The sequence below is a fragment of the Ranitomeya imitator genome, chromosome 5, assembly GCF_032444005.1.
Source record: "Ranitomeya imitator isolate aRanImi1 chromosome 5, aRanImi1.pri, whole genome shotgun sequence".
Lineage (NCBI taxonomy): Eukaryota > Metazoa > Chordata > Amphibia > Anura > Dendrobatidae > Ranitomeya > Ranitomeya imitator.
Genome location: NC_091286.1, coordinates 622,443,425 through 622,467,930, shown reverse-complemented (window position 1 = coordinate 622,467,930; position 24,506 = coordinate 622,443,425). Strand labels below are relative to the sequence as shown.

The following is a 24,506-nucleotide window of genomic DNA, read 5'->3' as shown; positions in this document are numbered from 1 at the left end:
AGGTAAGCCCACCGGCATCAGGGGCTTATCTGCAGCATTCTGTAATGCTGTAGATAAGCCCCCGATGTTACCTGAAAAAGGAGAAAAAGAGGTTAGATTATACTCACCCAGGGGCGGTCCCGCTGCTGGTCAGGTCGGATGGGCGTCTCCGGTCCGCACCGGCGCCTCCCATCTTCATTACAAGACGTCCTCTTCTGATCTTCAGCCACGGCTCCGGCGCAGGCGTACTTTGCTGTGCCCTGTTGAGGGCAGACAAAGTAATGCAGTGCGCAGGGCCTCTGACCTTTCCGGCGCCTGCGCACTGCAGTACTATGCTCTGCCCTCAAGAGGGCAGAGCAAAGTACGCCTGCGCCGGAGCCGTGGCTGAAGATCAGAAGAGGACGTCTTGTAATAAAGATGGGAGGCGCCGCAGCGGACCGGAGACTCCCATCCGACCTGACCAGCAGCGGGACCGCCCCTGGGTGAGTATAATATAACCTCTTTTTCAGGTAACATCGGGGGCTTATCTACAGCATTACAGAATGCTGCAGATAAGCCCCTGATGCCGGTGGGCTTACCTCACCCGTGATTTTCGGGGTGACAGGTTCCCTTTAAGTAAAAAAAAACAAAACTCAAAGGTGATTTGATTGCATAGACAGACATTCTTAGCAGCGCACTTTGACTGTAAATTGTTTCGAAAGGTCTATTAAATTTTGGTCAAAATGGTCGATCTATGCAAAAAACACGCATTCAGTCGAGTTCACGTGGTTTCCATCCAGACTGATTTCTAACAAGCACGTGTATTGTTTTGAGTGCCCTGAAAAGGTCAGTAATGGCCGCAATGTATCGTGCCATAGATAAAGGAACTGTGATGTACAAATAACTTCCAGGTAGGCAGTATAGAGATTTATTGGATTGGTCTGGTTATTTATTAGCAAATCACACAGAGCTAAACGATTAGTTCCATAAAAAAAAAGTAAAGTTAATTACAGTACGTAGAAAAACAACAATGTATTCCGAGGAGTCATTAACCATTTAGCTGCAGGTGAGTGTACAGTGCATTGCCCTGCAATGTAATCCAGCTCCAGAGGATGGAGGAGTAGAGACAGCTTTTATAAACCACTGGTCATAGAAAGCCAGGATGGTACAAAAGACGCAGTACGAGAGGGAGGAGAGGGCGGAAATCTATAGTGTTTAACAGGAATATCTACATCCGATTGGCAACATATTTCCTCAAAAGGAAGAATAAATATACATTGGATGGGAGAGTCCCAGCGTAAGTCAGTGCATAGGAGTATTCGCAGTGGGCGCTGGTCACAGGCTCTGGTGTGGGGGTCTCCGTGGCTCTGGCTCCTGTGGAAGGCTTCCTGCCGGGCACAGATACGCCCGCAGTACTGGATGGCTTATTCAGCAAAGAAGTGCACGAAAGACACAGGAAAGGCTCCTCTGCGGGACGGCTCGCCGTCTATGTGTCCGATCTGTCAGCGAGGCAATAAAGGAGATATTAGACCATAAAGCACAGTATACAGCACGTCATTTATCATGGTGAAAATATTGGTGAAATGGCTAAAAATCATAAATGGGAAAACAAATGATACGTTACTGAGCGGTTACCGGCATTAGGAGGAAGGGAAGGGCCAGTCCCCTAAACTAGGCTTTATTTCAGTGACGACTGAGCTATAGTTTGTGTTATCAGGAAAAGACGGGTCCCAGGAGCGCTGAATGAGACTCAAACATCATGTATAGTTTAACCACAACGCATTGCGACGGGGAACACAGTCTTCTTCAGGTGGGAGGTAACTCCCACCTGAAGAAGATGGTGTTCCCCATCGAAACGCGTTGTGGTTAAACTATACATGTTTGAGTCTCATTCAGCGCTCCTGGGACCCATCTTTTCCTGGTATCTGCTCCGGTCCTCCCTCGGAGGCATTCGGCTGGAGCTGCGGTGGTGCTCGACAACCCTCCTCCTCTTTCCCTTCCGGGGCTGTTTTCTCAGCGCCGCTCCCTCGTGACCGCCTTCACTGACCCTGATAGTTTGTGTTATATCATCTTCTGGTGCTGAAACTCATTTATTTCCTTTTTGGTCATCATTGCAGTAGTTGTGACCTGTTTAGATCCATCTACCTCTCCAGTTTAATAAAAACAGATCTATTAGAAACAGAAGCCTGGATGCTAAACCTGAAGTACAGGAATATAAAGTACAGCCATAAAGGGGTTGTGCCACAATTATAACATATTTACTTACTCAAACTTTTACTAAAAATAAGGCATGATTATAAAGATATTAATGTTTTATCCTAAAGGGGTGGTTCGGTCCAAACCAATAAGTCTGCAGTCACCCTGTCACTCTATGTTACTGCAGACTTATGAGTCCCCCCAGAGCACGCACTGTGAGCTGGGGGGATTCGCCGATTTCTGACCCGAGACCAGAGGGTACGTACAAGCTATATGTACTCCTTGCCAGTGGGCGCGACCACGCTCTCCATACACTTGTATGGAGTGAGGCCATGTCCTCTAGTCAGCCATGCCCACTGCACGACCACAGCACGAGACAGGGAGCGGCCTTGCTGAATACAAGTGTATGAAACAAGGCTGTGCCCACTGGACGTGCCCTGGCCAGAGTATGTATAACGCAAACATACACCAGCGAAAGGTGTGTGGGAGTAAGTTTGCGCTAACAAAAAGCAGTATCTGGGTTTGGATCATTTGTGAGTCCTGGGAAGACATAGTTCCCTCTGGGTTCTGTCCATTTTCTCAAAGTGCTTCCGCTAAGCTCTGAGCCATTTATATGACATCAGGTTTAGTGGTTTTCTTTAGTTATTCCTTGTTATTACACGTAAATGTACATACCGTATTGTTTCGCTCCCATTTTGCATCGGCTTTGTATAAATATATATATATATATATATATATATATATATATATATATATATATATATATATATATATATATATATATATATATATATATATATATATATATATATATATATATATATATATGTGTGTATATACATACATACATACAAAATTTTGCACAGTCACATGTCTGGACCCTGAGAGCGTCATAGGCTATGTTGTGAGGTGAAATTTTAACCCCGCCCGTTCCAATTCACCAAACAATTTTGCCCCTATCTACATAATGGGGAAAAAGTGAACGGAAAAGTGTTGGAGGCAAATTGACAGCTGCCAGATGTGAACAAGGGGGACTTAAAGAGTGAGAGCGATAGCGCCAAAGAGTATATACCGTACAGTTGCTAAGGTGGGGCCCCGACATGAGATACTCACCACACACGGGGATATGAACACACACACAAAATGCGCCACACACTACCACGTGCTTGAACACATATTACCCTCAGCACACATTTCACCACACATACGCCAACCTCGCCACATAAAAGTCGAAACACAAAAGTCGCTGCTCAGAACTCGCCACCCGCAAAACTCGCCACATGCAAAAACTAGGCTCACGCAAAACTCGCCACAAGTGCAAAACTCACCTCATGGAAAACTCGCCACATGCAAAACTTGCACACGCGGAAAAATTGCCACATGCACAAAAGTTGCAACACATGCAAAAGTTGCCTCACACAAAACTTGCACATACCCAAAAGGCACCACACATAAAACTCGCCATGCGCAAAACTCGCCATGCGCAAAACTTGCTGCACACAACTTGCTACACTAACCTGTCACATGCAACTCGACACACAAAAAGTCGCTACATGCATGTCGCCACACGCAACTCAACACACAACTTGACATATGAAACTCGCCCTAAAACACACAAGAGTCTGGTATTATCCTTCAAAAATAAAAATCTGATTAATAAGCAGACAAACTACATGAGCAACAAATGTACCATATAGGAAATACGGCAGCGGTCAGTCACATGACCTGTCTATTATGTGTATGTGTGAGCTAATATATACTGCCAGGGGGCGGGCTTCCTGTTGGCTGGGGATTTATCAGGCTGCCAATTTAGCTTACAAATACTGAGTTAAAAATACTCAGCAAATAACTTGTGAACGAGGTCTAATACAGGAGTAGATGACACACAGGTATATACTATATACAGGGGAGATGACACACAGATATATACTATATACAGGAGAGATGACACACAGTTATATACTATATAGAGGAGATGACATACAGGTACATACTATATACAGGAGATGACATACAGGTATATACTATATACAGGAGGAGATGACACACAGGTATATACTATATACAGGAGCAGATGACCTACAGGTATATAGTATATACAGGAGATGACATACAGATATATGCTATATATAGAAGATGACATACAGGTATATACTATATACAGGAGGAGATGACACAGATATATGCTATATACAGGGGAGATGACACACAGGTATATACTATATACAGGAGGAGATGACATACAGGTATATACTATATATAGAAGGAGATGACATACAGGTGTATACTATATACAGGAGGAGATGACACACAGATATATACTATATACAGGGGAGATGACAGCAGGTATATACTATATACAGGGGAGATGACATACAGGTATATACTATATACAGGAGATGACATACAGGTGTATACTATATATAAGGGAGATGACAAACATGTATATACTGAGGTGAAAATGAGAGGTGTGAGGTGAAAATGAAAAGGTGTGAGTGCAAAATGAGAGGAGTGAGGGAAAATAGTGAAGTGATTGGAAAATGACAGATGTGAGGTCGAAATGACAAGTGTTAGGGGGAAATGAGAGGAGTGAGGGAGAAAATGAGAGGTGTGAGGGAGAAAATGAGAGATGTGAGGGGGAAAATGAAAGATGTGATTGGGAAAATGAGAGGCGTAATAGGAAAATAAGAGAAGTGAGGTGCTATAACTAACCACAGATATTTACTATGCCCAGGCAACGCCGGGGTCTTCAGCTAGTGTATATCATATATATATATATATATATATATATATATATATATATATATATATATATATATATATATATATATATATATATATATATATATATATATATATATATATATTTTATAAACTCTGCATATCTTTCTGGATTAAATATAATGTTTACTCGCCCTGTTCCTTTTGCTCTGTAAACCGCACACCGAAGCCATACGCTACCTGTAACAGGTGTCCAATCGGCGTGTATACAACAATTGGTGGTGGCAGCTAGCAGTGACTGTACAGGGTATGTATGTATATTAAAATTTCATGTTCCATGCATTGGAATCAGAGGTATATACACCATACGCTCACTGTGAGTTCCTTAAATAATCGGACTAGTAATGGAAACAGCCGGGCCCTCGTCCATCACTCGCCTGTCAATTGTGTAATTGTCATGACAATTGGAGGCAGCAGGGTTACGTTTCCGTGACACAGTGGTAACAGCGGTGAGACCTGCATGACCCCCGCCGGCTATGTATCCTTGACACTGCAGAAGAACATACCTGGCAAGGACGAGAGGATTATACTTTTTCAGCTAAGCACAGTGACAATAGATTATTGATTGACTGCACGTGCTCGGCCACCTAGTTATATACACACAGCCACATTTCAGGCATTGCTACTAATTCCATAGGGCACCAGCTTTATGATAAAACATAATTATTTTTATAACCATGTATTATATTTCATACAAGTAAATTAAAAGTTAAAACCTGCAATTTTCTTCATAAATAAACATAAATAAGATGGTAGCCCAACCCCTTTAACCTCAAAATCATCTCAACATTGTGTAAACCCCCTTTTCTGCCAAAAAGGCTCCAAATGTGTCCTGTGGTTTTCAGCACCAAGACGTAAGCAGCAGAACATTTAATCCTGTATTTTTTCGTGGGGCACCCATCAAGATCAATATGCTTATCCACCTGTCCTGCTTCCAGTGCATCAACTTGTGTTCACTTGCTGCCTAATATATCCTACCCCTGGACAGGCACTATTTTATTCTTCACTTTTTCATGATGTGAGGTGATAGGACAAGTGGTCGGAGATTGCTGCATTTCCCCAAGATTCCTCTCATACATATCCTGAGCTCCAGGAAGTCATTATGTCATCCATTAATAGCCAGGTGAGGTATAAGGAATCCCAGAGAGGTGGAAATTTCTAGCAAAGTAGCGTGGACTATGGGCTTTGGTAATCCCGGTTTTCTCTGTAACCCTCCCCCAGTCCAGAAGTTGGGCTGGCCTTAGAAAGCTGTGCAGAGTATGCAGCCTCAACAGAGGGAAACTGAAGAGGAATGAAGACATCTGTCCAAAAGATTGTGACTGAGGACTGCTGGTCTCCAGTTGGTGCCATTCTCTTTTGGGTGGTTGGTAGTAGACCCTTCTATGGTCTAGGCAGGAGATAATTATTGTTTTGTGCCGGGATGTAAAGAATTTCCATTAATTTTGCATTCCACCAATTAGGAACAGGAGAAGTCATCTTTGATCAGAACTTATATCTCCAACCTCATTGATCCCATGGTGCCTCCTGCTAAGTAGCTAATCCTCCACGCCGCTTATGGCGATGATAAATCTATACCACTTACCAATCATTATACCAGTCCAGCCCTGTTCTCCCTCATCTCAGGCAGCCACTATACAGCTGTAGAGACAGACGTGACCACTTACCCACCACTCATGGTCCTCTTCTCCATCCACCACAATGATCTCTCCTTCTGTAAAGGTCAGTTCATCTGGATTGTCCGCGGAACAGTTATATATTGCTTTCACCCTCTTCGGCTTCATCTTCGCCTGTAAAAACAGAGAAAGTGAAATTATAACTAGTGCTGAAAACCCAAGAAGAAACCACATGACCCATTTCTATGAATTTATATGTTTGGTGGATCTTCCATGTTTGGCCTGGCACCCCGGGAGTCTCAGTAGTGATAGATGTGACATGGAGGAGGAGGATGGGACTGCGACATAGAAAAAAAAACAACTCAATTCCGCCACTGGGAACAAAGCGAAGCCCAAAATGGGGATCCCGTTTCTTGCATCTGAATAGTGCAATGGTCACAGCGCTCGGCAATGTCTAGGGGGCTGATGACATACAGTAAAGAAAAAAAGAAGCCATTGGCCCCGTAAGCCTTCCCAACATTGAACACGATCTACGTCCCATGTCTGGTTTGGGTATATGGTGCAGGCTCAGGAGCTGAGCTCGCTCCACATACAGCGGGTGACAACTGTTATACTGTAGGAATCAGCCGCCCCTAACAGAAGTGTCCAATAGAAAAACCACAATGACACCTTTTTTGTTTATTACTTAGAGCTAAATTAGTGATTAATAGACTAAAAAAGAAGAAGGCAGAAGCAATAAAAATTGGTTTCTGTCTTCTCTACAGCTGTCGGAGACCCAGCCTGTTCCTCGTAGATTACAGTCGTGTTAATATAGTTATGCCAAGATATCGCCGCAGACTTAGGACCTGTACCACCCATCATTAAAAAAAAAAAAGCCCAAAACACTGGGAGGTCGTTAAAGGGTTAAAAAGGTGTAGGGTGTGTGTGTGCGTGCGTATATATGTATATATGTATATATATATATATATATATATATATATATATATATATATATATATATATATATATATATATATATATATATATATATATATATATATATACACACACACACATATACTAGATTGTGGCCCGATCCTAACGCTGACGATGAAAAGGACGTCATAAAGGACGTAGACATGCATATTCTAGAATACCCGATGCGTTAGAATCGGGCCACAATCTGGTGTGTATATATGTATGTATGTATGTATGTATGTATGTATGTATGTATGTATGTATGTATGTATGTATGTATGTATATATATATATATATATATATATATATACATATATATACACACATATACACACTAGATTGTGGCCCGATTCTATCGCATCGGGTATTCTAGAATATGCATGTCCCCGTAGTATATGGACAATGATGATTCCAGAATTCGCGGCAGACTGTGCCCGTCGCTTATTGGTCGAGGCAACCGTTATGACATCATCGTCGCCATGGCAACCATTATGACATCTACGTCGATACTGTGCCCGTCGCTGAATCAGAAACGTGAGATGCCTACGTCCTTTATGACATCATCGTCGCTGTGCCCGTTGCTGATTGATTGGTCGAGGCCGCCAGGCCTCGACGAGAGACGCGGGATGTCTACGTCCTTTATGACATCATCGTCGCTGTGCCCGTTGCGGCCTCGACCAATCAGAGACGCGGGATTTCCAAGACAGACAGACAGACAGACGGAAAAACCCTTAGACAATTATATATATACACACACACACTAATACATACATATATCGTGTAGTCAGTCACGATTTTTGAACACAAAACAGTCCATACGGTTTATTAAAAGGTCATAAACCAGGTTATGCACAGTTCATATTACACTTTTCATCAAACACAATAGGCATATATATATATATTTTAGTACTTTAAAAACTTTGTAGAGAAAAGTATTGATTGTCTCACTATTTTCTGAGACCTGTAGCTTATTTTTCTGTCGATGGAGCTATGTGTGCATGTCCTGTTTTGCCTGCAGACGCTTTGCCTTTTACTGAAAGCATTTTGGATTACACACTATGCTTTGATCACTTTTTATTGCATTTTTTTTTTTTTTCAACAGCAAAGCGACTGAAAAAAAAAAAATCTAACTCTGGCATTGTGTTTTTGTTGTTTGCTTAAATTTATATTTTGACAGAGCAAACTTTTTCGGGATTTACCTTTTTTTTTACTTTCTAAATTTATTTTTTTTCACTTAAAAATAAAAGTTAATGTATACAAATAGTTCCCATCTTAGAGAGAATCTCTTCTTCACCTCTCCTTCCGCAGTCCCACACCCTTCCCAAACTCCCCTCCAGTACTACCCCTTTAGGCTTTCCACGAATCTGACCTTCCTCTCCTTCCTTTTTCCCTTATTGCTCTCATTTCTCATTCTTTCTTCCCCTTTTCATTTCTATTTGGTCAGAACACAAAGCTCAATAAAATGGTTCAAGATCGTGTTTGTTAGGAATGTATAATGTGAACTACATTGTACAACTTTTTATTGTTGCCTTTCATCTTGATCACCACACTTTGAAGTTTTGATTTTCCTTTATATATTTTTTGTTTACATTTTTTTAATTCAATATTTATATTAATTTCTTTAGGGAACCCGAGATTGTTTGGTTGCTTGTATTATATATTGCAGCATACAGTACAATCACTGATCATCTATGAAGCCCAACCACAGACTGGGCTTTATAGGAGCACCAAGATGGCAGAGATGGTGGCGTTCAGTAGACCGACCCATCATCTGAAATGGCTCACTGCGATCATGACATGGGAAAAACGGGGGACGAAGGGCACGGGAATGATTACACCACACAATCATTCCCTTTAAATACTGCTGTCAGAGATTAGCAGCACCATTTAAGTGGTTGAACAGCAGTAATCAGAGCAAGCTCCAGTCGCTGCTGCTATTGGAAGGAGCCGAATAACAGAGATGATGTCTGTCGATTATGGAGCGGGCTCATCAGTAAATATACCAAAGATTTACTCTTCTGTCACTTATATTACTTGCCAGTTGAGATTTGCGTGGCATTGGTGCAGGCGGCTGTACAGGCACTGTGGTACCAGGCTTAGGTCCAGGCTGAGAAGGGGCATCAGACAATACATCTCCAGCAGCTGCATAGAAGACAAAAAAAATAAGATGAATCACATAATTATTAACTATGTAAATGTAATCTATCCATAAAATAAGAAAGCAGATCCATCATATCTGACCAGGTCAGAGCCGAACACGTGTAATACTGGATGTAGCCAGACCCAATAAAGCATGTACGGTATACACTGTCAGTATTCGCTTTCTATTTAAGTATCAATGCATTAATAATTCAGTTATCTAATAAAAAAGCAAACACAAAACTCTTAGCAAAATATATCAACAGTAGGAATAGTAAGTACTAAAAAGTTAACAGAAAATAATAATGTTCCATTATAAGGATTCTAGACGATACAGGTGAAAAACACTGATGAAACACGGATAGTAAAGATTGACATTGACCAAACACTGACGACACTTTTTGCATAAGTGAACAAACAGACATCTGAACGAGACCTAAAGGTACCGTCACACTAAGCGACGCTGCAGCGATACCGACAACGATCCGGATCGCTGCAGCGTCGCTGGAGAGCTGTCACACAGACAGCTCTCCAGCGACCAACGATCCCGAGGTCCCCGGTAACCAGGGTAAACATCGGGTTACTAAGCGCAGGGCCGCGCTTAGTAACCTGATGTTTACCCTGGTTACCATCGTTAAAGTAAAAAAAACAACCGCTACATACTTACCTACCGCTGTCTGTCCCCGGCGCTGTGCTTCTCTGCTCTGGCTGTGAGCGCCGGCCAGCCGGAAAGCAGAGCGGTGACGTCACCGCTCTGCTTTCCGGCCGCTGTGCTCACAGCCAGAGCAGAGAAGCACAGCGCCGGGGACAGACAGCGGTAGGTAAGTATGTAGTGGTTGTTTTTTTTACTTTAACGATGGTAACCAGGGTAAACATCGGGTTACTAAGCGCGGCCCTGCGCTTAGTAACCCGATGTTTACCCTGGTTACCAGCGAAGACATCGCTGAATCGGCGTCACACACGCCGATTCAGCGATGTCAGCGGGAGATCCAGCGACGAAACAAAGTTCTGGACTTTGTTCCCCGACCAGCGATATCACAGCAGGGGCCTGATCGCTGCTGCCTGTCACACTGGACGATATCGCTAGCGAGGACGCTGCAACGTCACGGATCGCTAGCGATATCGTCTAGTGTGACGGTACCTTAAATCAAAGGTGTAGCTGTTGGCGGTGCCGAAGTTGTGGTCGCACCCATGCTCAAGTGGTTCCTCTGTCTCAAGACAAAATCAACACAAGTTCTACAACAGGTGGAAGCCCTTTTACTTTCTAGGTTCTGTGTTGGAGGTAAGAGCTTAACATTCTGCCTTTTTGTGATTGTATGTACATGTAAAGCCGGCCATACACAATAGATGGCTGTCCGCTTAAAGATTGTTCGGCTGACAGCCATCTCCGCCGACTCTTTCCATACACAGCCAGCGCTCATTCAACCAAGCGATCCTGTGTTGTCAATGAGAAAGCCACCGACATAGCTCAGTAGTCTGAAATTTAATATGCCTGATCGATATTTATACCAACCATTATTTGGCTGCTCCCCCCATATATATCAGACCATAGGTCGAATCTGTAGATGTCGGTGGGGTCGTCCAACATAGGTCTAATGTGTATGGCCAGCGTAAGTCTTTAGTATGAATGTAGCACGTGTAAATGTAAAACCACGGCCAGAGATCCAAATAAAATATATGCACAGAAAAATCATTAAAACTTAAAAGTGTTATGGCCACATCTGTGATTGGGGATCATGATGCTTCACTTGGAGACACGAGGGTCGGGAACTCACCAGGATTCGGTAAGGATGTTGTGGCCGCAGCCCGGATCTTACCCGGCGGAGCAGGCTTCTCAACCCTGGTAAAATGTATCAGAAACACATTAAATTAGAATTGGCCTAATTAAATCACTGATGTGGAAAGCCTGCCATATTATAACCCTATACGATATTCCTGTAACAAACTAATCTTATGTACAGTGGGAAAAATAAATATTTGATACACTGCTGATTTTGCAGGTTTTCCCACCTACAAAGAATGGAGAGCTCTGTAATTTTTATCGTAAGTACGCTTCACCTGTGAGAGACAGAATCCTAAAAACAATACAAAAAAAAACAAAAAAAAAACACAGAAAATCACATTGTATGATTTTTACATAATTAATTTGCAAATTATTGCATGAAATGAGTATTTGATGATTTACCAACCAGCAAGAATTCTGGCTCTCAGATCTGTTAGTTATTCTTAAAGGCCGGGGTCACACTTGCGAGTGCAATGCGAGAAACTTGCGCGAGTCTCTCGCATCAATACCCGGCACTCGGGACCGGAGCGTGCGGCTGCATGTATTTCTGACCTATGTAATTGCAAACAAAGGTGTCTGTACCAAATATTAAGTTGTTTTTATATTGTATCAAATACTTATTTCATGTAATAACATGCAAATTATGTAAAAATCATACAATGTGACTTTCTGTTTTTCATTTTTAGATTCTGTCTCTCACAGTTGAACCTGCATCTGTGACAATAATTACAGACCTCTCCATTCTTTGTAGGTGGAAAACTTGCAAAATCAGCAGCGTATCAAATACTTATTTTCCCCACTGTAAGTACTGTAAGAGATCTGGAGAATCAGCAGAACAGAAGATCACAGCATAGAAGACCCCCACTGAGACATGAGAACTAGGGTTAAAGCTTTAGACTTCTGTGCACCCTAAAAAACATTGTCGAGGTGATATATTACATAAAATATAGTTCAATTTCATAGATGAATGGCCCAGTGGGTTAATACCGAGAAACTAAGCACAAAGTAGAGTCTAAGGTAGAATGACTTCCAATTAACTCAATGATTTTCCCCAAAATTTCCAATAATAACTGAATGGAGTGAAGAATTCGGCTGATCCAGTCCAAGATCAGTCAGTATATGGAGTACCCACGTGTGCCTTAACGACAGATGTTGTTTACAAGCGTTCAGACAGATGTCGGGATTTCATATTTGAAAAGAGGCAGGTATTTCTCGGATGGGGCAACTTATGAACCAGGGTAAAATCAAGAACTTTGAGGTACTGCAGGAGGAATTCCAATTGCCAAGTTCTGAGATATATCAATATAGCCGTATCTCCCACGCATTTCTGGCACAGTGCAAAAGAGAACCTATAGTGCTGAAAGTAGATCTTCTGTTGGACTTTATTCTTATGGGTGGTGGCGCGAAGGGGGCGATTTCGGGTGTATATGAATATCTTCTTTACTCCTTTCTGGAGGGGCACCCTATCAGAGCCAGACTGAAATGGGAAAATGAACTGGGGGTGATTGATAATGATCGATGGGACTCAGTATTGGAATATGTACACAAGATCTCTATGAGTGAGCCTGGGAGGTTGTCACAATTATTTGTTATTCATAGAGCCTATAGAACTCCGGCAATGTTATTCAAAGCTGGACTGAGACCCAATTCAGAGTGCCCTAGGTGTTCGCAGTCTCAGGCGGGTATTCTCCATATGATGTGGCAATGTCCCAGGCTGTCGTCCTTTTGGATTGTGGTGTTAAATAGAGTCGAATTGATATATAACTGTACTATACCACGAGATCCTTTGGTGTGTATTCTAGGTTATGTAGAAGAGATTGTAACTGATAATATGTACAAAATATCCATTGCTAGACTATTATTTATTGCGCGGAAGCTAATTGCAAAGTTCTGGATAAGGGAGGAACCACCAACGAGAAGAGACTTTCTGGTACAAGTGGACCATATTCTTGCCTTGGAGAAAAGCATATACTTTAAGAGAAATAAGATGGACCTCTACCACAGGTTATGGAATCTATGGATTAAGGGGTTTTATCTGATCGTTTGGGCCTTGGGGTCCCCTGGGAGGGTTATTGGAACGTCATCTTCATTTTTGCACGATGCTATAAATTGTGGCGGCTCACTACAGGTCTCTCAAGGTGGGAAGGGAGGGGGGGGGTTGGAGTTTGGGTTAAATGTTCTTAAAAATCTATACATGTTTAACCCTGCTGTTCTGTGCGGTTTAAAATGACCGTTTTTGAACTTTGATATTTCATTAAAAATTCATTATGCAGTTCTGAAACTTGTGGTTACTTATATTTTCCTAATTTGAGGGGTTCTTCCTAAGGGTCCTTTTTTTTTTTTGTTTAGTTTTTGCGCCACATTTTTTTTACACTTGTACTGTTTCCGGTCAAAAATGACCGAATAGCATTTTAGCTAATTTCAGCCATTTTTTGAGTAAAACAAATGAGTTATAATTTCTTTTGAGACTACTTATTGCATCGACTATTGTTTATGAAGTAAACAGTTGCTTTAGGTGCAGATTTACACATGCAAACCATAACATTAGCTAAAATGCTATTCGGTCATTTTTGACCGGGAACAGTACAAGTGTAAAAAAAAAAAAACATATTGGCTTTCAGTACAGTTCTGTGCAAATAAGCCTGAGCTTCCACAAGGTATTCTCAGGAATATCGTAGTTACTTACCGATAACGGTATTTCTCTGAACCCATGACGGCACTAACGAGAGAGAGAGGGATCCGCCCTCAGGGACAGGAAACCCACAGGTTAAAAAGGCGGGACCTCTCCTCCACCTCAGTTGGTTTACAGAGCCTTGCAGGGAATTTCTGCTGTAACTTAATTGGTTATTTTTACACAACAAATCATAACTATATAACTTATATAAGCTCATATATATATATATATATATATATATATATATATATATATATATATATACACATATATATACACACACACTTTTTTTTTTTTTTATGCACACCTTGTGACTTAATTTATAAGTAGTGTGGACACCCATACGTGAAGGGAGGGAATATACAGGTGCCGTCATGGGTTCAGAGAAATACCGTTATCGGTAAGTAACTACGATATTCTCTTACCCCATGACGGCACTAACGAGAGAATTTCAAAGAATGAAAATTTTAGGGTGGGACTACTGCCTCAAGAACTCTCCTACCAAAAGTTAAGTCTGAGGGAGAAGATAGATTAAGCTGATAGTGCTTGAAGAATGTAGAGGGGGAAGACCAAGTGGCTGCTCTACATATTTGATCTATTGATGCTCCACCACGTTCAGCCCAAGAGGTTGCCACCGACCTGGTTGAATGAGCCTTAATTGTGTCCGGAGCTTGTTCTCCGGAAGAGGTATATGACATCTTGATGGCATCTCTTACCCACCTCGCCAACGTGGCTTTCGATGCCTTGTGACCCTTATTTGGTCCCTGAAAGCAGACAAACAGAGCCCTCCCTTTCCTACACTCCCTTGTGGCTGATAGATAGTGTGTTAGACATCTCTTTACATCTAGAGTGTGTAGAGCCTCCTCTTTTTTGTTTTTTGGATTGGGGCAAAAAGATGGTAACGCTATCTCTTGAGATCTGTGGAATTTGGGAAGGTAAGAAGGGTCAGTTTTGAGGATTACTCTGTCATCTAATATTTGTGTTAGAGGTGGGTAGGCTGATAAGGCCTGCAGATCACTAATCCTGCGAGCTGAGGTTAGGGCCACCAATAAACAGGTTTTCCAAGATATTATTTTCAGTGGAGCCTGAGATAAAGGTTCGAACGGTGCCTTAGTTAGTGCTGAAAGGACTAAGTTCAGATCCCAGGGAGGAGCGGTGAGATGTATAACTGGTCTGGACCTAGTAGATGCTCTAATAAATCTTTTTACCCAGTGATTCCCCGCCAAATCCTGGTTGTAAAGGGCACCCAATGCTGCAATCTGAACTTTCAGAGTGTTTGTTGCTAGGCCTTTCTCTAATCCTTTTTGAAGAAATTCTAAAATTTCCTGAATTGGCATCTGATTTGATAGGATAACCCCTGACGTGGAGAGGAACTTTTTCCAGACTTTGCCATAGGCTCTGGTAGTTATAGGTTTTCTACTGGCCAGCAGGGTAGAATTTAAATTTGAAGAAAATCCCTTTTTTGTTAACAGTTCCCTTTCAAAAGCCAGGCCGTCATGTGTAAACTTTTTATTTGTGGGTGATTCACTGGCCCTTGATGCAGAAGGTCTGGGATATCTGGGAGTACCCATGGATCCGCTATGGACATTAGGCGTAGCCATGGGAACCATACTCTTTTCGGCCAGAACGGAGCCATCAATATCACTTTGGCTCTGTCTTCCCTGATTTTCTTCAAGACTAAGGGAATTAGAGCTATCGGAGGAAACACATAAGCTAGATGGAATTTCCATGGAATTAACAACGCGTCTATAGCCACTGGACTCCCCCGAGGATCTATCGAGCAGAAGGCCTCCGTTTTTCGATTTTGATTGTTTGCAAATAGATCTATATCCGGGGCCCCCCAAAGATCCACTATGCGTTAGAATATTTTTGTATTTAACTCCCATTCCCCCTGTTTTAATTGGGTCCTGCTTAGAAAATCTGCAGTTTGATTTTCTGACCCTTTTATGTGAAGGGCTGTCAGGGAGGACAAGTTGGCTTCTGCTTGCGACATGATGAAATTTGGCACTTTTATTAGGGATTGAGACCTCGTCCCTCCCTGATGATTTAAATATGCTACTACCACCCTGTTGTCCGTCAGTACTCTCACGTGGTGGGAACGGAGGGATGTTAAAAAATGATTGATGGCATACTGAACTGCTAAAAGCTCTTTCATATTCGAAGTAAGGTCTTTTTCTTCCCCTGACCAAGGACCTTGGGCAATTTGCCTGTTTAGGTGGGCCCCCCACCCCCAAGGACTTGCGTCTGTGGTCAGGATTATCGAGACCGGCCATACGCATGGAACCCCTCTCCTGAGGTTGGATGGATTTGTCCACCAGCTTAAGGAAGTTTTTGTCCGAGAGGATATTTTTAATTGCGTCTCTAAATTTCCTCCTGCGTGGGATACTGCTTCTAGTATTTCCCACTGGAGATCTCTCGAGTGGCTCTGAGCCCACTGGACCGCTGGGATACAAGATGTCATTGATCCCAGTATGGACATGGCTTTCCTTAGAGTGATCAGAGGAGAAACACTTAACTGATTCACTAGATGTATCATATTGGATACTTTCTCTTCTGGTAGACGACACTCTTGCTTTGTCGAGTCTATTACTATCCCTAAGTACAGCTGCACTTGAGACGGGATAAGCCTGGACTTTTCCAGGTTCAGAAACCATCCTAGATTTGATAGGGCTACCATCACTGTCTAGTTGCTGGCTGCAATGAAGAGAGGAACTGCCCATCACTAGTAGGTCGTCCAGATAAGGCACAATCAATATGTTTTGTTCCCTTATATGGGCCATTACTTCCGCCATTAATTTTGTAAATACCCTTGGGGCAATGGCTAGACCAAACGGAAGAGCTCTGTATTGGTAATGTTTTAATCTCCCTTGTATCATCACTGCCACTCTGAGGTACTTTCGGAACTCCGGATGTATTGGCACGTGATAATACGCGTCTTTTAGGTCTATTACAGTCATGAAACAAGACGGGATAAGGGATCTGACACATGATTTTATTGTTTCCATTTTGAATTTCTCTATCACCAGGTATTTGTTTAGTTGTTTCAAATTTATTATCACCCTGAAAGTCCCGTCCGGCTTCGTTCGAAGAAAAAGTGGAGAATAAAATCCCCTCGTCTCTTCCTGTTGTGGAACTTCCTGTAAGACTTTCTTTTCTAGAAGACTGAGAACTTCCCTCTGGATACTCAGTTGCTCGATCTCCGACTTTCTTTGTGGTGTAACCACAAACTGACTGTGTGGCATTGTGTGAAAGGCTGGTTTTAGGCCCGTCTTTATGATGTTTAAAGTCCAGGCACTTCCAGAAATTTTTTCCCAGGTTTGAAGAAAGTGAGTCAGTCTCCCTCCTACCTGGGGCGCACCCTCATTTTGGCTGTTTTTTATTCTCCGGTTTGTTAAACATAAACCCTCCTTTTTTGAATTTTCTGTCTTCCCACCCCTCCTTTTGCTTTTTTGGGGGGCGTCTTTGTGTGAACCTTCTCCCTCGAAAGGGCCGCCTGTAAGACTGATTTGGGAATCCTGGAAAGGCTTTCTTTTTATCCACCGCTTTTTCGAGGACATCGTCTAGGGTGGGACCGAACAAATATTCCCCTTCACACGGTATGGAACACAGCTTGGCTTTAGTTTGCAGATCCCCCGGCCAGCACTTCAGCCATAATGCTCTCCTAGCCGCATTTGAGAAAGAAGCTGATCTTGCCGTCAGCCTAACTGAGTCTATTGAGGCATCTGCTAGGTACGCAGCGGCACCTCTCATTGCTGACACTGAGTCCAGTATAGACTCTCTCGGGGTTTTATTTTTTAATTGAGTCTCTAAATGATCTAGCCAGACCATCAGAGCTCTCGCTGTACAAGTAGCAGCTATACCGGGTTTTAGCCCCCCGCTGGCGGCCTCCCAGGACCCCTTTAGAAAGATATCGGCCTTTTTATCCATAGGATCCTTGAGGGTTCCCATGTCCTCAAAAGGCAGAGCGAATTTTTTGGAGGCTTTCGCAATGGCGACGTCTAATTTTGGCGCCTTTCCCCATGATGCGCAGGCTGGGTCGTCGAATGGGTATTTCCTTTTGGGTGTCAACAGTACTTTTTTGTCTGGTCTTTTCCACTCCTTTTTTATTAGGGTTTGTATTTTTTCGTTTAATGGGAATACTCTGTACTTCTTTTGTTCCAGGCCACTAAACATTAGATCTTGTACGGATTTTTTGGAACGAGTGTCCGCCAGGCCCATTGTCGCCCTAACCATTTTTACCAGTGCATCCGTTTCATCTATTGGGAAACAGTTGCGGCCGCTTTCTGAAGATGCGGAGGAGGATGCTGAAGCTGTAGAGCTATCTGAATCCTCACTCGTGCTATCTCCCTCGCTGGAGCTATAATCTGGAGTTTTTTCTTTACGTTTTCTTTTACGGTTTTTTACGCTTTTTAGTGCGTCTGCCACCTGGGTTTTAATTAAGTCTTTTAATTCAGATGTGAAATTCGGCGTCTCCTCATTAATGGTGTTCCTAATACATGACGCACAGAGTTTTTTAACCCACGAATCTGGCAAATCTGCTGAACAAAGCGGGCACACTCTATGTTTACTTTTCCCTTGGCATTTCTTTCCCTAGGAAACAATAAACCCCTATTAGAAAATACACTTTCACGGAGGTCACTTACCCTCCTAATGTGAGGAAGATACCGGTTGTGGCTTTGAGGATGCCTCCTCCACTTGAACCACCGTCTCCCTCCTGGATCCACCAGAGCCTCTGCTGCGCTGGGATCCTGAGCTGCTGCGCTGCGTAGGTTTCCGTGACGAATGGCGCTCCTTCGGATTCTTTGTCACAGGGGCCTGTGAAATTTCTTCCACCGACTGCTCTATTCCACTCATGGTGGTAATCACTGAGCAGCGGTATGCCCCTTTTTTTCCGGTTTTATACTGACAGAGCGGCGCCAGGTAACTTCCGGTTTACCCAGAGGTACCTTGCGCCGACCCCGGAAGTGACCCCCGCGCCTGCGCAGTAAGTTGCCGGACCTCGCGCGCGCGCTCACTACTTGCCGGCTCACAGGAGGGACGGAGCTTCTGCAGCCGCCGCTGCACCCTGCGTCCTGCCGCTTATCGGTGACCGGCGTCACCACCCCCTGTGCGCCTCATGGACCGGCGGAGGAAAACCTCCAGGTAGCCGCCGCTACCTATTACCGACCACTCCATTGAAAAGAGAAGAGGCAGGCTCGGTAACCTCTTCACTGCCTCCCCTCCGCGCATATCCATGAGGCCCGCCGACCCCGGAACGCGCCTTCAGGGAGGAATCCACCTGAGACCGTGGCAGGGCCCCCCGCTGCCTGAACTCGGCCCGATGGTCCCTGGACTCCTGAATGGTGAGCTGTGGGATCCCCGTCGGGGACAGGAAACCGAACTGAGGTGGAGGAGAGGTCCCGCCTTTTTAACCTGTGGGTTTCCTGTCCCTGAGGGCGGATCCCTCTCTCTCTCGTTAGTGCCGTCATGGGGTAAGAGAAAAGAGGTGTACATAGTTCCATGTTTTATTTCACTCAAGACACAACAGTGGTTTCTTATGTTCCAAAAAAAAATAAACAAGTGATACTTGATACTTGAGCACAATGCACAATGATGATGCAATAAACAAATCGAGAAGATAGAAAGCCGGACATGATAATGGACTAGGCAGACATGTGTATTATTGTTGTCCTGAATGTAAACAATAGAATTATGTGAAGATTTTCTGGAAAAAAAAAACTGATTTTTTTTATTATTTTTACAATTATTTTTTTTCAAAATGTTTGCATGCAGTTAAATTTTATACTATAGTTAATTTTAGTTCTAGTTAGTTATAGTTGTTATAGTAGTAGTTTTAGTTCGTTAAGCTCAAATTTGTAATTTATGTGCAGAATTCAATAAGCCCTTGTAACCTTTATAAACACAAAATAAATTAAAAAAATTGAGTTTTTTAGGTTTTTTTTTTTTTTTTATAATGACAAACCATGCTCACATACAGTATAATAATGCAACAGGTATTCAAAAAAATTTTTTTTTAAGTAGCTAAAACAGCATTTTATTAGATCCAGTCAAAAATGACCGGAGCAGTACAAGTGTATAGTGGAAACGAACAGAACAGCAGGGTTAATAGGAACAGGAAAGTAATATACTTGTATTATCCTTGCTGTTTAATAAAAATTATCTGATAAAAAAAAAAAAGACATGTTGGGGAAAGACGAACACTCGGCCGAGGATACACTGATGCTTATGGAGGAGGCAGAAGGGATTAGCTGAGAGGCCAAACCAGCGTTCATCCACCTACCTAAGGTGCAAGACTGTAGAGACAGGCCGACAAATCTGATCCTGGAATATAGCTTTTTGGTTTCACCACAAGAACCAAATCCTCCCCCCCCCCAAAAAAAAAAAAAAAAGAAAAAGAAAAAACCTCTCTCCTGAAATAGTCAAATGGCATAAACCTAATACTCACCCTGGAGCCAGCTTCTTTTGCTGCAGTCTGTTGGGAGGCTGTGGTGGGACTGGAGGGGGTGCTGGTTTGTTCTGGGGTACCGAAGGTGGCTGGACCGGTTTGGTTTGCTGGCTCAAGGCTTCCATAACACTGGGTGTTTTGGCCACAGGGGGTGGAGGTGGGTCTACAGAAAAAGCAAAATCATTTTTAGATTTGAGATATATAACACACCATACAAAGACAATGCGCTGATCACTCAGGCAATGTGGATGTTAATGGGACGATACAAGAATTGGTGCAAAGAGATACTGGATCTGAGCAGTAGGAATCGCCTCTTACCTATCGGCATCAATGGCTTTTTATTTTTTTTTATTTTATATTACTATCTGGCCTGAAATTTTGCCAAGCCAGCTAATCAAGAGAGGAGCAGGAGATGCCAACAGCGAAGAGGTGATTGTCACGGCTCCGGCCCAGCGGTCACAGATTCCTGATGTTACATTCAGGCAGCACAAATCAATTTACACCAACTCTAGACGATACATTGAAATTTTTGACCAAGCTCCGTTCATGTGTACAAAATGTAAGGAACAAGAGAAGTATAACAAAAGGAAACCAAAATGAATGGGGGGTTGTTATGGGCCTAATGGTGATCCCTGGATGTTAGCTCCCTTTACTGTACCACATTACTGCCCCCACTTTCTAGGAACTTGGAGGAGACTATATGAGGCCAACAGAGCCAGTCACCATACTAACCATACCTCTTTTTTCAGATCATGGCACTGTGCAACTTTAGAAAACAGCAGATCAACTAGTCAGCAGTCATGTGGGAGGAGTCAGGTACTGAAGGGAGGGATTATGGAGGTAGTACCCACTCTGTTCTGTATTGCAAGCCATAAGAGATCACAAAAACCCACCATACACGGCTGCCATGCCAATAATCACATGAAAGGAGCGACGCTCACACAGTTAGATACAGGGTAACGTAACAGTACGATACGGTGGATAAAATGCTAACAACGTGGCTCTCACACACAAGTAGATAGCAAGCAATGCATTTGGCACGGTGCTGGTGAGGTCACGTACTTGTGGCGGTAGAGGTGACACGCATTGGTGGCACAGGGGGATGAATAGCTGGCGGGTCAGATGACGACCTCTGTCTGCTGCCACCACTCTCATATCCTAGTGGATGAGATTTCCACGCTGGGCTATTTGAAGGGGTGTTGTGTATACTACTGCCAAATATTGTCGACTGTACTAGAGGGGACAAAAATCAAGAGGGTGGAGGAGATATTTCCATATATCACACACAAACACAGCGGCATGCAATACTTCATGCGTCTTATCCAGTACAACGGTATCTCTATAGGACTTTCCACCATCTTTGTGTAGCAGAACGTAGAACTGGTTTACTTTTAGTGCTGACACCTATAATGTTCTATTGCTCCATTCACATAAAAAGCCTCATTATAATTTCCGCTGAATGCGCTAATGGTCTCATCGTGGATCGTACAGGGTATGAGCCCAATCTTTGACTGAACGTGAGCAAGGAGCTGCTAATGTGGTCTGCAAATACAATGGTGCTTACGGGATTGTACATTACTACTGGAGCCATTCATAAATACTGGACTTAAGAAATGTAACTGGAGGAAACCTGTGTAATAATGGGAGTAATAATCCCCCTTGTGTTCTCCAGGACTTTGCTGTAAGTAGTTTATGTGAACAAAGCTGGGGATAGAGGCCTGAAGAAATTTCCATCTTATCCCATATATCTGCCACTGTGGGAAAGAAGGGTCAGACATGATGGATTCTCACATGCCCCATCCCTTGTTGTCTTTGAGATAAGTGGCAGCAGACAATTGCCACGTCTCCCCACACAGCGAATCCGTGCATGCAGGTTTACGGAGGTCCAGCTGTGTGACAACTGTGCTATGGGAATGAGTGCTCTAAGGGTACCGTCACATTAAGCGACGCTGCAGCGATATAGACAACGATGCCGATCACTGCAGCGTCGCTGTGTGGTCGCTGGAGAGCCGTCACACAGACAGCTCTCCAGCGACCAACGATGCCGAGGTCCCCGGGTAACCAGGGTAAACATCGGGTTACTAAGCGCAGGGCCGCGCTTAGTAACCCGATATTTACCCTGGTTACCTAAAAAAAAAACAAAAAAAAAACACTACATACTTACATTCCGGTGTCTGTCGCGTCCCTCGCAGTCAGCTTCCCGCACTCACTGAGCGCCGGCCGGCCGTAAAGCAGAGCACAGCGGTGAAGTCACCGCTGTGCTTTACGGCCGGCGCTCACAGTCAGTGTGGGAAGCTGACTGCGAGGGACGCGACAGACACCGGAATGTAAGTATGTAGTGTTTTTTTTTTTTTAGGTAACCAGGGTAAATATCGGGTTACTAAGCCGATGTTTACCCTGGTTACAAGTGAAGACATCGCTGAATCGGCGTCACACACGCCAATTCAGCGATGTCAGCAGGTGATCCAGCGACAAAATAAAGTTCTGGCCTTCTAGCTCCGACCATCGATCTCACAGCAGGATCCTGATCGCTGCTGTGTGTCAAACACAACGATATCGCTATCCAGGACGCTGCAACGTCACGGATCGCTATCGTTATCATTCTAAAGTCGCTCAGTGTGAAGGTACCTTAACACTCACAAGATGGAAGATTAAAGAAGAAGATAAAGAAATGTGAACCAGCAAGTTTTGTGGGCAAGAAATTCATTGGACTCATAGCTTGTCCAGTTTTTGTTTTTTTTCACAAGGTTATCTGGTGGAGTTGATGTAGTTTTGTCATGTTTTGAAGTTATTGACTGTCCACAGTGGATAAGGGATAACTTCTAAACGTCATAACTTCCCAATTACTGCGATCCGGCCGATCCAGAGAACGGAGCTCTGAAGAGCCGCATCCAGAGGAGAGGTCGAGCATGCGCACCACCACTCCATTTATTCTTAGTGGGAGCGGCAAAAGACCAGCCGGGCGCTGCGCTCATGTGTAGGAGATTAGACTTATGTCGGCCGAACCCGGTGATATCAACGTGTTCGGCCAACGGTCCACTGTGTATGGGGGCACCAGCTGACTGATGGTCAAGAGAGATGTCAATCAGCCATGTCTGATTTCTGATTGCCGATGGCATTGTTCTCCCTGAGATAAGCCGCCGGCCGATGTGCCAGCTGCTGGCTCTCTCATAGAAGACACAGGAGCGCTCGGCCGAACGAGCACCCCTGTGTATGGGAAGAGTCAGCTGAGATAGCTGTCAGCCAAACAATCTTTCAGCCGGCAGCCACCTAATATGTATTCCCAGCCTACGCTTCCATTGTTTGGCCTACAGCCATCTAAAGCCTATGGGGCAGGGGAAGCCTTAGGCTCTGTCGATTCTTTCCTCTGATCACACAGATCACTTTTGAGGCACAGTCCTTGCCTTCGCTGACCTTACATTCATCTGTTCAGATTTTGCATATCGTCAGAAAGCTCTATAGCAGTCTTGGCCAAAAGTTTTGAGACTGACACGGATGTTTCTCTGGTTATTGAAGTATAATTATCAGCATTCCATAAGTTTTTACACTTTTATTGTCAAATACATCAAGTTTATGGAAAAACTCCATATTTTTCAGTTTTGACCCTTATTTTTCCAAGCCTTCTGCCCTTCGCCCTGGCATATGGATAACAGCTTCTGGGCCAAATCCTGACTGTTGACCGCCCATTCTTGTCTTATCAGAGCTTGGAATTTATCACAATTTCTGTATTTTTGTTTATTCACCCATTTTTTGAGGATTGACCAAAGGTGCTCAATGGGCTTGAGATTGGGGGAGATTCCTGGCCATGGACCCAAAATTTAAATGTTTTGTTGTCCGAGCCACTTCGTTACCATTTTGCCATGTGACAGTCTCAATGAAGATGGAAAAAAAAAAAATTGTTCATCACCAAATTGCTCCTGGTTGGTTGGGAGAAGTTGCTCTTGTAGGAGGAGTAGATT

The 24,506-nt window shown here is 43.4% G+C and overlaps 1 protein-coding gene across 2 annotated transcripts in view; it reads right to left on the bottom strand.

The window, feature by feature from the left end:
- Nucleotides 1–881: 881 nt before the first annotated feature.
- ASAP2 (ArfGAP with SH3 domain, ankyrin repeat and PH domain 2) overlaps nucleotides 882–24,506 on the bottom strand; it is a 216,162-nt gene continuing 192,537 nt past the window's right edge. Inside the window, exons 23-28 of one of the 2 annotated variants that reach the window (XM_069728066.1) lie at nucleotides 21,610–21,780; nucleotides 20,548–20,710; nucleotides 11,421–11,485; nucleotides 9,545–9,648; nucleotides 6,600–6,722; nucleotides 882–1,457 (exon numbers count right to left, since the gene is read on the bottom strand). In XM_069728066.1, coding sequence (XP_069584167.1) covers nucleotides 1,383–1,457; nucleotides 6,600–6,722; nucleotides 9,545–9,648; nucleotides 11,421–11,485; nucleotides 20,548–20,710; nucleotides 21,610–21,780 — 701 coding nt within the window. In that variant the 3' untranslated portion in view covers nucleotides 882–1,382. The remainder of the gene's footprint in view (nucleotides 1,458–6,599; nucleotides 6,723–9,544; nucleotides 9,649–11,420; nucleotides 11,486–20,547; nucleotides 20,711–21,609; nucleotides 21,781–24,506) is intronic. The other variant, XM_069728067.1, reaches the window with a different exon arrangement.